Below are 13,613 nucleotides of genomic sequence, written 5' to 3'. Positions count from 1 at the left end.
CACAGAAATTTGTATTTTGGTTAACAGTGTATACTTCTAACAACTTAATCAATGTTGAGTGGTATTTTACCCTCAGTCTGAGAGTAAAGACTAGCTGCCTTTAAGGATGGCAAAATCTGCCTTTCAATGTATTTGGTTTGGGGATGAGAGATGGCAAGATGTGGCCACCTCCAGTCCATGAAAATGTGCATACTGTATAAAACATATTATGGTTTATTGTCCTGATGGTTAGTATACCATTTCTCTGTATTTTCACAATTTATCAATTCATGTATTGAATTTCTTAAAAATGTAATTTCCTTCAAGTCTTCATTTCTTGAGATGGAGGAACAGGATAAACTCAAACAATTGAAACAGTGAAGCAAAAGTTCACAGTTAGTTCTTTAAAAGTAATGCAATTTGTGTCTCCTGAATGCTTAGTTTAATATTAATAATGCTCATAACTATAAATTCATTGGTTCTTAAGTGCTTGAGTTCTATGAGAAATACTAGATAGACTAAATTAGTCTCACAGAGCAAAAAGTCATTTAGGAAAAGATAAGTGTTTCATGCCTTCTGTATCCTGTTTTATGATGGTAGTGTTGAGGTTCCTTGTTGTTTTCATAAGTCTTTGGATATTATTTTATTCTAACAAATTTGTACACTAAAACACATTAATATTTCTGGCCACCGTATGTATTAAAACAAATTTCATACTCCGACATGTTTGGTGTCCAAAAGGAAGTATTGTACTGTTCATCAATACCTAATAATTGGCAATAATATCCTGAACTTCAAAAAGCATAATCTGGTACTGCAAAGTATACTGTAAGAAGTGATGTTTTCAATGAATAGACATGTTAAATGATTTCCAGAGATCTTTCACATGCAGTGTATCTTACATGCCCTTTTAGTATTCAGAGTCTCTTCTGCTTTAAATTTCAGTAGAAGTGATCTTATTCACACAGAGAAAGTTTTGATCTACTGAGTCACATGCTTTGATTTGCAGCTTGGTAGTATCAATCAACTGAGCTTTGGAGAAAGCTCCGTTCAATTTCTAAAGTAAAAAAATCTGTACAACGTTTTGATGAAATACTTTTGGAGAAAAGTTGGCAAAATAAGTATTTTACATTCAGTTTTAAACTGCATATGCAGGAAAGCTGATTTCATAGTGAATAAAAAAATAGTAGTATTTTTTTTCCTGTTTCAATATTTCAGAAATTTTATGTAGCTTCATACTGTGTGATGAGTGTACATCACTTCAAAACAAAGTCTGTTTCTTGAATTGTTTCAGAAGTACCAAGAATATTCATTCATTAAGAAGCAAAATTAATTAAAAATTATTCTTTTCATGTTGTATTGTATATGCCTTTTTGTGAACCTAATTAAAATACTCAAGTAATCTTAAATTTATTTGTTTTATTTTTTATTACCTTTAGAACCAACATACATCACAATAGGTCCGCCCACGTGTGAGATTTTGGTGAACTGCACTTTGACTGAAAAAGACTGTATCTATAGTTTCAAACTGGACCAAAATGGTTGCCGCATTTGTCAGTGCAAAACTAGTGAGTATGCAAAAATACAGTGGCTTCTACCTTTTATGTCAAGCTGTATGTGAAAATGCTAGTATGCTGTTTTTTCCATTCGTAACATTGATTATATGTTGTGTTAGTATGTGTGTGCTTTAGAGTTGTTCATCTTTAAAGGATAGGTTCCTAATTTCTGACATTGCTTGTTTGCTTGCTTAAAATGTGTTTGGAGCAAAACATAAAATGTCTGACTTCAGGTGAAAATTAACAGCTAGGTAGAAAAGGTAATAATTTGGGACTTAATATTCATTCAGACTTTGAGAAGGCTGATAAGACCTCCACGTTTCATTTTTCTCTGTGTATGTAAAGAGTTTAAGAGCATCTAGCTTTGTGCGCTTCAAAAACCCCTATTGCTCAACAGCCTATTTTCAACTTAGCCTTTTTTCCTCAAAACTTAGATTTTTGGGGGATAAATGTTTGAAAATTATATGCCTGCGGGGGTGTTTCTATATACACAAACATATCCTTATATAATTTTATTTCTATAACATATATTTTATATATATATATATATATATACACTACTTTAGTTAGGATTTATGCAGGCTTCAACATCTGTTTCCTCCCCAAGGAAAATCATTGTGCCTTGTAAGAACTTTGTGTGTGTCAGTGAAGCAGTAAAAACGTATTTTCTGTATGTGTTTCTTTAAGATGTTTACAGATGAAATATAAAGCAAGGTCAGGTTGGTTGTTGGAATTGCCCAACAAAGGACACCAGTGGAGTACTAGTCTCAGCTGCAGGATGTGTCACTCTGGCTGCCAGCCCAGCCTAGCAGTGAGCAGTGATTTTATTGGTTCTGCAGCTTCCTTGTAGCCTCTTGAGGCTTTCACAACTAAAGTATTACTCTGTTCCTCTTCTTTTGATTTCAGTCCACCCGTTCTCAGCCACTGTCTAAACCAATACGACTATTTTAGGGGTCCTCAGTAGAAATGGTCAAAATAAAACTCCAAATTGGTACAAACTAAAGAGTTTTAGGATTGGATTGGTGTTTTGCTTAAGGAACAAGAAAAGGGTTTGTCCTGGCTTTTTTACCTTTTTTTTTTTTTTTTTTTTTTTTCCTGGGGAAATGTGCATTTTTTTGTTTCCGTAAGGTAAAGGACAGGACATCCTAATAACAAGTAAATATATGGCAAGCAATAATGTCGTTATGGTAATACAGAAATAATACTTTTGATTACAAGTTGTATTCATGGCAAGGACAACTTTCCATAGATTGCATCCAAGCTATCGCATACATGCCTTACATAGTTCGTCCTAACGACAAAATTAGAAATGTTAAGTTCTGCTTTTATCATTGTGATTTGATTTTCCTTCTTTTTTTGTTGTTGTTAAATTGATTGGGGAGTTTGACACAAACAAGATGGACATACTCGGCAAATTTCATCATCTATGCCTGTGCATGCAGTCCTTCCTTCCAGTTTGGTGCACAGGAGACCCATCACTGCAAAGGATCATTTCTTTTGTCCTAGATTACCAGATTGCACGTGTACGCATACCACATCCCAGGAAGTCTCTGTTCTTGCTTGGAGTGTTTGATTAAATAGTGCTTAAGAACCTATTCAGGGGAATTTTTCTCTTGTCGGATTTGCTTGAAGTTATGTTCATTTTGCAGTAGCAAACTGTCTGGAGCAAACTTAATAGTATCATTTGTCTGTCATCTTTTTTCAGTGAAATAACTTGAATTGTAGATTGCTTAAAAATCTCCTCAGTCATTCAGAGAGGGGAAACCTTTATTTTCTAAAGAAATGAAGACAAATAACAGTTTGGAAGTCTTCATCACTTGGTGGTTATCAGTCAAAATGACAGAAATGGAATTTTTCTATCAAGTAATGTCTCCCGCTTGCAAGGCTCTGGACAAATGAATGTGTGAGCACTGAGAAGAAAGGAATTTTAGGTCAAATATGCTGAAAATGTACTGCACTAGTTCTCTGCATTTTGAGATCCTATGTACTTTCATGTCCAAGGCAGTTTAGTTGCATCTTGGCTCTCTAAGAATGTGAGAATGTGTATTATCTTTAGCTCGTGTACACTCCTGTGGACTTCTGGGAGCATCACTGTCTTTATACTGCACCCATGTGTTTCTTGCTGGTCTAAGCTGCTCGACTGAGTGAGATTTAAGGTGCTTGAGTAAAGGAGGCTCACATGACCCCCATTACCACTTGAAGTCATCATATCCTAATTCTACTAATATCTTTCCAATAGTTTCCTTTTTTGCTAATTTCTCTTTAGAGGTCTCTGCTGAAGATTTGTGATACGTCAATCTATTTCAGCCAAAATAAAAGCAAAATGACAAAGTGGAAGAACAGAGTAAAGCTGTACATTGTTCCTCATTATTACCTTCATTTACATTCCTGTAGCCAAAAATCAGTACCACAGGTTTATTTGAAATAATTGTCTAAGTACGATATCATGAAACTTGTTTGGTGCTTTATTGTAATTTAGTTTCAAGTTTATCCAGCTTAACTCAAGCCAACTACAGAATGAGAAGGAAGAAAGAAGCAAATTGTAACATTTCTAGAATACGATTTTAATAGAAGTAGTTTACTTTGTCCTTTATACTACTTCCTGTTTTTTGCAGTGAATGCAAAAACATGCTGTAACAACATGCAGTGAAAACATACATGCTGTAAAGTAAAATAAAAATCGGAGGCAGACCACAGTTGCAAGAGAAGGGAAGAAAAAACTACCACTGAGCAAAGAATGAGCATAGATAGATATGGGGGGAAAGTTCCAGTGGGTAGAGATGGAACACAAATGATGAGGGAGAAGGAATGATCATACTGACCGGGAGCGTATAGAAGCCAAAGCAGCACTACATGAAGATAAAAGGAGAAAAGTATAATCCAGGATATAGGAAGAACCACTGCAAAATACCAAGAATAAAACTAAAACAGCAAAATGCATTACCAAAAAAAAAAAAAAAAAAAGATGCTATAAGATGTTACAAGAACAAGAAAAAATACAAAAAAGTAAATAACCAAAAAATTGTTACTTGTAGGATGCTATTGTGTTTGGAGTGTCTAGGCCTTTGCTTTCATAGGGAGAACTGAAGTGGATTAAAGTCTTTAGGAGGAGGGGTACATTAGGGGAATGAAACAAGACCAGTGATCGGCTCTTTGTGAGGCAGGACTCCTGTTGCTCTGAAGAGGACTAACGGGCACATTGAATAATGCCTGCTGATTGCAGTAACATAGGACTTAAAATCTGATAGTTGCTGCTGACACTAAATCATTCTTCAGTGAGAGTCTGCAGTGAGGGCCAGTATTTTATCTGGCCTTGTCTATTCCCTGTATTATATTCATGAAAAAGAAAAAGCCTTTAAAATCTGTCCTGCAACTTAGACTATAGCATTTTACCCCAAATGAATTGAACATGAAGTACTATTCAGGGTGTAACTGCCAGCACGTATGGCTTTCGTATTTTTTAACCTTTCAGATCTTACTAAAGTTGAATTAAATTAGAGCATTGCTGTCAATTTTTAAAATTGCTTGCTTCATTTAGAAGGCTTACTTTTGCAGTTACAAGATGCAATTGTCAAGCAATTTCATTAATTCCGGACTGCTTATGGAGAGACACAATTGTAGAAGGCTGAGAGGAGTCATTTTCCCTGCACATTATAGTGCACCATCATCCACTTTGTGTCGTGGTCTCTTTTGTCTGTCAAAGCAAACCATGAAATCACTGTTCAAAAATTAGAAGTCTTGGTATATTTTGTGTTTGCACAGTTCTCTAGACATAAAACCACCCCTTTCCCCAAACACATTCTACATAGATACAGAAATATTTTTGGAGGATTTAAGACCTTTTCCTTAAATGAGCAGGAAATGTATTCTGCCATGGAGTTTAGAAGGAGTACTGTGATTCACTCTACACTAGCAGACATCCGCATCATGGACTTCAATATTCTGGCGAGTCACACCACCTCCCTTTATAGCTGCTGAAGCGGAGTGGAATTCTGATGTGGAATTTGGGTGTGGCAGTGTGGGACTTGGTTTAGTTGTGCAGACGTTCAAAGGCGGGATTGGAAGGTTTGAGGAAAGTTAGGTAGGTGCATCTATGGGCTGTCTATAAAAAGCAACGGTTCAGGCTTTGAAAAAGTGTATGGAGTGATAATGGGAAAAAGCCTAAGAAAAACTTTGCAGGGACTGCAATGGGAGAATACATCTCAGCTCTTTTCTGTGTGTTAATCATTCAGTAGTTACAGTTTGGGATGGGTTTTCCTAGCCTTTCACTCTTCCTAGCCAAAATTTGAATATTTCATTCCTTTATTCCTGTAAATAATCCATACTCAGGGTTATGTTCTGAGCACTTCAGAACTCCCTCAGTGTTAATTTTGTCCATTTAAATAAACATAATTTTTGTGAATTTTTATATCAAACTAAGGTGGGACAAATAATCACACACGCTAATCATGCACAGCGTACACTTCAGATAATGCAAAATTCCTGGAAATAGTAAAGTAAAATATAAATTAGGTAACACTTTTTTCTATTTTAGTAACAATTATCTCCCATTGTTACCTTCATTTAGCATCAAATTCCATGGAAAATAAAAATAATAAAAACAAAGACAATCCAGGTAGTCTTCCTTAGTGCAAAAAGAGCACATCTTGGATTTTTGAATAATTCTGTAGACCTGGCAGAGCAAGGATGTGTTGTTACCCTTCTGCAGTGATGTGAAAGGCAATAGCTATTACGTATTAGATGTCAGTTAGTGAAATACAGCCATGGAAAATTGGGGATGAAGCATGTTTCTTAAAAATTTAAGGCTTAGATCAGAGAAAAGTACATATTCTAAGTAGAATAGAAATATTAACTGTAAGTACACATATGGAAGATAGGGGAAGTGCTCCCTGAAGAGGGTGGAATTATGATGAACTAACTACTAATGCCAAATATATATTATCTGTCTTCTCACTAGAAGAAAAGTCTTCGGCGGGGATCTCTGAAGATTACAACAATATATTGGTTTTAGTAATGCTTATGATATATCTAATGCAATAGAAGCAGATAAGAACTTCACTTGACTTGTGGGGGAAAAAAAAAAATGTGCTGCTAGAAGGTTTGTGGAAGCTTGATCATTTTCTAGTAATTCCACTTCTGAGGTATCACTGCTACAAATCCATTTTCATGAAGTCATGTGTTGTATGTGAATCCTAGAGTTGTTCAGAGCAAGTATCCAAGCAGGTAATTTGCCTCAACGGACTCATGAGATTATCTTTTTAAACAGGGTTTTCTAGCATCACAGTGCCCAGTCCCTTCATTTTTATCCAGCTATTGTGAATCGTGAGTTAATTCTAACAAAAGGAGGGAGGGTTAGTGTGGATCTGTGGAGGCAATATATTCAGAGAATTCCAGTTACTGATAAGTAACCTAGTTTTCTCCTTCATAAATTTGCCTCCCCAGATCCCCACCCCTGAAGATTAACCAGCAGTAGCAATCCACACCGAGAGGACGGCTGAGGAGTGCTTAATTATAAAGGTACTGTGAAACAGTTCTCCTGATATGATCTAGCCTCAGCGTCAAGAAAATAATGATGGTAAAGGTATGTAGCTAGCTTTGTGTAGCAATGCTACAAATTTTCAAAAAATGGACACCAGTCTAAGCCAAGTTGAAATACTGACATAATTCTTGTCAAGTGTCTATTAATATTCTCTGGCAGTTATTTTTTATCTGTGAATTAGAGGATTGAAAACTAAAAGTATTTCAACAGGCTATGCATCTCTAGAATGCATTTTCAAAAGTTTTTAGACTAAGATGACTTTCAGTCTTTACAGTACAATTATCAAGGTGTCCATATGTAAAATAAAAAATTGGAGAAAAATAAATATCCCAGTTGAAGAGCTTAGAGGTTTTTTTATATGCCATATATATGCTAGCAGAAGGAAATTGAAGTCTTTTTTTAAATAAGAATTAGCTGGAATTACAATCAAGCTATTAGAAGTTCAAACAGAAGACCTTTCTTAGACCTAAACATGCAATTCATGGAATTGAATTTTGTTTACTTTTCAGTTTGATTTTTGAGCAGTATCTTATAACACTCCAAACATTCATAGGCTCATGCAAGGTGGGGATGTGAGCACTGAAATCAGGAATAAATCGTGCATCTGATGGTTTGAATTTAGGCCAAAGAATTATGATTCCTTTTGAGGAAGGAATGCCGTTCCTGAGAAGGAGAGATTGCATTGTATCTGAAATATCTGACTGCTGAGTGAATCCTCACAAATGCAAAGATTGCTAACATTGCATATCCTGGGACAGAACTTTGTTGGTGTCTTGTTTGCAGGGTGGGCTCTGAACTATAATAGGTCACGTCGGTATATCAACTGCTCTTGCGTGCTGATTTTTGTACCTATCTTTCTTTCCTTTAGCAACCAGTCACTCGGTCTTACAGTGATCTGACAACCTTTTAAAACAAGAGTTGATGTTAGTGTTGAGAATAAGATGCTTAGTGGAAAAGAGTTTTTGAAACACCAGATGGTTTGTGTGCGGTGTGCTGTGTACAGCCTCACCATATCTCAGTAATCATCTGTTCCCTGTGACAAGACTTTCTTCTTCATAGAGTCTTGTCCCATTCCCCATATCCCAAACAGATTCCCCTTAAACAGTATCATGCTCTTCTGAAACTTTAACATTTGTTTTATTCTAGTCTGTGTGTATGAAACTGTGAGTGGGCGAAGAAAGAGGGAGAAAGAAACCACTATATTTAAAAGGAGTTTGTGGACAATGGTGACCAGGCTTAAAAACTTTGGTGCTATTTGTTTGTTTGTTAATAATTCACAAACGTTTTGGGGAAGACCAATTCATCTTCAACTGTTCTTTCCCTTTCTACCTGTTTTTTTCCAACAGCATCTTATTAAATTGATCCAAATGAATCCAATAATTTGAAATTCCCATATCCAGGTCAGCACATAATGTATTAAATTGCTGCAAACTACAGAGCAAAACGTTTGTTAGAACTACAGTGTTTAGAGGGGTCAAAGTCTATAAGCAATAGCTTTTGCCAGTATAGTGAGGTCTAGTGAAAACTGCGACCAGAAATGTGGACCTGTCGGTAGCTGATTTTGCTGCTGCTTTTGCAGTCATGGTTGCACATGGAAAAGAACTCCATAGTGGTGTTGTGTGGGCTGGATACACTGCTATAAATATTTGGTGCATGTTTGTCCTCAAGTGAGTATTCATTCCTAGCAGGAGGATATTTTGATAATGTTGTTGGTTGAGGACAAACAGCCTTTCCATGATTATTGTCCTAGCCTTCTGTTGTACTTCAGTTGAAATTCTTCCAGAATTTTATATGGTATTTCAGCTAATGTCTGTCCTCACGTTAAAAAAAGCTAAGTATTGGTGGTAAAGATACAGTTATATTAGCCTGAGACATTCAGGAACACATTCATCTTTTTCTTAAGTTGCAACATGTCAGTATCATTCTGAGATCAACCAATATCCTGCGCCTGAACTCTCAGCTTGTAGCACAAATTCTTGTTTATTCCCTATGGGTGACACAACTTTATATGTTTTCAGTATCGCATTTCACCGCACTATTATTATTTTACCCCCCTAAGCCCTCCTACTACCTTGTGTAGAAGGATTGTTTTCTGTATTGACATTACCTCATTGACATTTCACGTTTCATAAGAAAAATTAATGAATGTATTTCTACTACTCACATAGAAGAACTCTACTCTTCAGGCAGGTATTTCCCTAAGCAGCACAATGAGAGATGTCTTCCCTTTAATTGGTTTCCTATTCATCATTTTGTTTCTGTTTTAGTCTTCTACCTCCTCTCTAACCATTAGTTTAGTTCCCTAGGTGATGTCGTCATAACTAATCAGTCAGAGAAATAAAGATGGCTTACACTGTGTGATCAGAAGCTTGGTCGCATTCTGTTAAGAGTTGCAGTGATGCGCAGGTGCGTAACACAGTGTTCTCAAACTCTGAAAGGTAGTCTTCCTTCTGCACTAGCTTTTAAAATGTTTCCTGTCCTCTCCTTTCAGACTATCTGATTACTCCGATACACTTTCGGAGCAGTTATTAGCCCACTTAGGGCTCGATCTCTTCTCTGCAAATATGTTGCATGATTTGGGATTCAGGTTCCTGATGAAATTTATCTAAGCAGAGGTGGAAAAAGCCCCCAAACATGTAACCTCCTAACATTTTGCCATAATAAATTTCCTCAGTTCATTGCAATTGACTTTCATGAACTAGTTCTCTCTATTCTTTAGCACTTGTCACTTGAAATGCAAAGCCTTAGCAGAAAATCTGTTTTTACTTATCCTTTCATAATGAACTTGTGATTATTTTCTTAATGATTAAAGTTATAGCTAAGGCTATAGAGATATTGTCAGGATCACAATTGCATACACTGAATTTGATTCACATTTGAATCTTTAGGCTTGCAATCTTTTTTTTTTTTGCTTTCTTTCTTTCTCTGAGCGCTATACTCTGCTCTGTAAAATTGATGGTTCACACTCTTTTCTGAAAAAAAAAAACACGCCTGGTTTAAAATGGTGGACTAGGGTTTTCAACAGACCTGTGCAGCAGACATAAACTTTTTAGGTGTACCAGATGGTACCTCAGTTTGAGACTGCCTGTAATTGTCATGTTTTTAATAATGTTTCAGTAGGAGAAAATTAGATGGTTAGATGTGAAGTCAGAAAGCAGATCAGAATTCACTTTCTGATTTTCATGACACTGTATTTCTTCACAGAGAATGTTTTTCAAAAACTATTTAAAAAGCTACTTCCACAGCTTGTAGTGTCATACCATCAGAAATTTAAGTATGAAAACATGTTAATTTTAGCAATAACAAAACTCTGTCAGGAGAGGTATGTGTAGATTATTCTGATGTCCTCATATAGCATTGACATAATGCTAGTAAGTTCAGATGTGAACAGTGGTCCGTATTGACTTCAGCAAACTTTCCCTGTACATTTGACATAGCCAGAATTTTGATGTTATTTTGTGTCCTCTTCGGTGTCCATTCCTGAGAGGCGGTGATGGTTCGTCAGTCATCCATCCCAAGGCTCTGAAGAGCTTTCCTTTCTTGGCCCCTTATCCTCAAAAGAATTTTCACTTTTTAACTCGCTACGTATTAAGCAGGGAAGATGTTGCCTTGAGACAGGATCTTCTGGTTAATATTGTCAGCTATTTGAGTTTTAAGTATATTTAACATCATGAGCTACTTGGAGGAAGACAGTGTCTCATCCCTTGTATAGCACTGTCCTAGACACCTTGACCCTTTTAATAAAATGTATTAACTTTACACATAAAACTTGGTTTGCATGTCTGAAAAGCAGTTTCACTAACCAAATCAAAGTAATCAAAACAGAATGGAAGACTGAAAACAAAAGCATATTTGGCTTTGGGATTTTGAGGAATCATTATTATTACATACATAAGTCTATGGGTCCTGATGAGATAAATCCCAGATTCCTGAGAGAATTGGCTGATGTAGTTGCCAGGCCACTCTCCATGATATTCGAGAAGTCATGGCAGTAAAGTGAAGTCCCTGCAGACTGGAAAAAGGGAAACATTGCACCCATTTTTAAAAAGGGTAAAAAGGAGGACCCTGGGAACTGTCGACCTGTCAGCCTCACCTCTGTGCCTGGGAAGATCATGGAACAGATCCTCCTAGAAGCCATGCTAAGGCACATGGAGGACAGGGAGTTGATTCAAGACAGCCATCACGGCTTCACCAAGGGCATGTCCTGCCTGACCAACCTAGTGGCCTTCTATGATGGAGTAACTACATCAGTGGAGGAGGGAAGAGCTACAGATGTCATCTGTCTGGAATTCTGTAAGGCTTTTGACACAGTCCCCCACAATATCCTCCTCTCTACATTGGAAGGACAGGGATTTGATGGGCGGACTGTTCAGTGGATAGCAAACTGGCTGGATGGTCGCATCCAGAGGGTAGTGGTCAATGGCTTGATGTCCAGATGGAGATCAGTGATGAGTGGTGTCCCTCAGGGGTCTGTACTGGGGCCAGTGGTGTTTAATATCTTCATCAATGACATAGACAGTGGGATCAAGTGCACCCTCAGCAAGTTTGCTGACGACACCAAGCTGTGTGGCCTGGTTGACACACTGGAGGGAAGGGATGCCATCCAGAGGGACCCTGACAGGCTTGAGAGGTGGGCCTGTGCAAACTTCATGAAGTTCAAGAAGGCCAAGTTCAAGGTTCTGCACATGGCTCAGGGCAATCCCCCATATCAATACAGGCTGGGGGATGAAAAGATTGAGAGCAGCCCTGAGGAGAAGGATGTGGGGGTACTGGTGCTACTACCACCTCCCCTGTTGCAACTTGAGGCCACTTCCTCTGTCACTTTCCTTCCTGTCACTTGTTACTTGGGAGAAGAGACCGACCCCCACCTTGCTACAACCTCCTTTCAGGCAGTTGTAGAGAGTGATAAGGTCTCCCCTCAGCCTCCTCTTCTCCAGACTAAACAACCCCAGCTCCCTCAGCCGTTCCTCATAAGACTTGTGCTCCAGAGCCTTCACCAGCTTCGCTGCCCTCTTTTGGACACGCTCCAGCATCTTAATGTCCTCCTTGTAGTGAGCGGCCCAAAACTCAACGCAGTACTTGGGGTGCAGCCTCACCAGTGCCAAGTACAGAGGGACAATAACTTCCCTAGTCCTGCTGGCCACACTATTCCTGATACAAGTCAGGATGCTATTGGCCTTCTCGGCCACCTGGGTGCATTGCTGGCTCACATTCAGCTGGCTGTCAACCAGCACCCCCAGGTCCTTTTCTGCTGGGCAGCTTTCCAGCCACTCTTCCCCAAGCCTGTGGTGTTGCATGGGGTTGTTGTGACCCAAGTGCAGGACCTGGCACTTATCCTTGTTGGACCTCGTATGATTGGCTTTGGCCCATCAATCCAGCCTGTCCAGGCCCCTCTGTAGAACCTTCCTACCCTCCAGCAGATCAACACTCCCACCTGATTTGGTGTCATCTGCAGACTTCCTGAAGGTGCACTCAATCCCCTCGTCCAGATCATTGATAAAGATATTAAACAGAACTGGCCCCAATACTGAGCCCTGGGGAACACAAATTGTGACCAGCCACCAACTGGATTTGACTCCACTCACCACAACACTTTGGGCCCAGCCATCCAGCCAGTTTTTTACCCAGTGAAGTGTACGCCTGTCCAAGCCATGACCAGCCAGTTTCTCCAGGAGAATGCTGTGGGAAACAGTGTCAAAGCTGTTACTAAAGTCCAGGTAGACAACACCCACAGCCTTTCCCTCATCCTCTAAGTGGGTCACCTTGTCATAGAAGGAGATCAGGTTAGTCAAGCAGGACCTGCCTTTCATAAACCCATGCTGTGACTGGGCCTAATTCCCTGGTTGTCCCATACGTGCCACATGATGGCGCTCAGGATGATCTGCTCCATAACCTTTCTGAGGTCAGGCTGACAGGCCTGTAGTTCCCTGGATCCTTCTTCCAGCCCTTCTTGTAGATGAGCGTCACCATTTGCTAACCTCCAGTCAACTGGGACCTCCCCAGTTAGCCAGGACTGCTGGTAGATGATGGAAACCAGCTTGGTGAGCACTTCTGCCACCTCCCTCAGTATTCTCGGGTGGATCCCATCCGGCCCCATACACTTGTGCGTGTCTATGTGGTGTTACAGGTCGCTAACCATTTCCACGTGGATTATGGGGGCTCCCTGTCCCTGTGTTTCAGCTCAGGGGGCTGGGTACCTCGAGAACAACTGGTCTGAATATTAAAGACTGAGGCAAAGAAGGCATAAAGTACTTCAGCCTTTTCCTTGTCCTTTGTCACTATGTTTCCCCCCACATCCAATACAGGATGGAGATTCTCCTTAGCCCTCCTTTTATTGCTAATGTATTTATAGGAACTTTTTTGTTGGCTTTTATAGCAGTAGCCAGATTAAGTTCTAGTTGGACTTTGGCCCTTCTAATCTTCTCCCTGCATAACCTCATGACATCCTTGTAGTCCTCCTGAGTTGCCTGCTCCTTCTTCCAAAGGCTGTAAACTCTCCTTTCTTTCCCATACATTATTTATGAAGTTCAAGTCTAACT

At 38.9% G+C, this 13,613-nt stretch overlaps 1 protein-coding gene across 2 annotated transcripts in view; it reads left to right on the top strand.

The window, feature by feature from the left end:
- The window catches only part of CRIM1 (cysteine rich transmembrane BMP regulator 1), a 199,916-nt gene that overhangs the window by 150,230 nt on the left and 36,073 nt on the right, over positions 1-13,613 (top strand). For both annotated transcript variants that reach the window (XM_087776384.1, XM_087776383.1), the window contains one exon: positions 1,419-1,547. In XM_087776384.1, the coding sequence (XP_087632510.1) occupies positions 1,419-1,547 (129 nt within the window). The remainder of the gene's footprint in view (positions 1-1,418; positions 1,548-13,613) is intronic.

Source organism: Nipponia nippon, unplaced genomic scaffold (genome assembly GCF_047370975.1).
Source record: "Nipponia nippon isolate SJK-2023a ecotype South Korea unplaced genomic scaffold, ASM4737097v1 scaffold_4, whole genome shotgun sequence".
In the NCBI taxonomy this organism is placed as follows: Eukaryota; Metazoa; Chordata; class Aves; order Pelecaniformes; family Threskiornithidae; genus Nipponia; species Nipponia nippon.
Note: the sequence above shows the minus strand (reverse complement) of the source record. Positions and strands in the feature narration are given on the sequence as shown.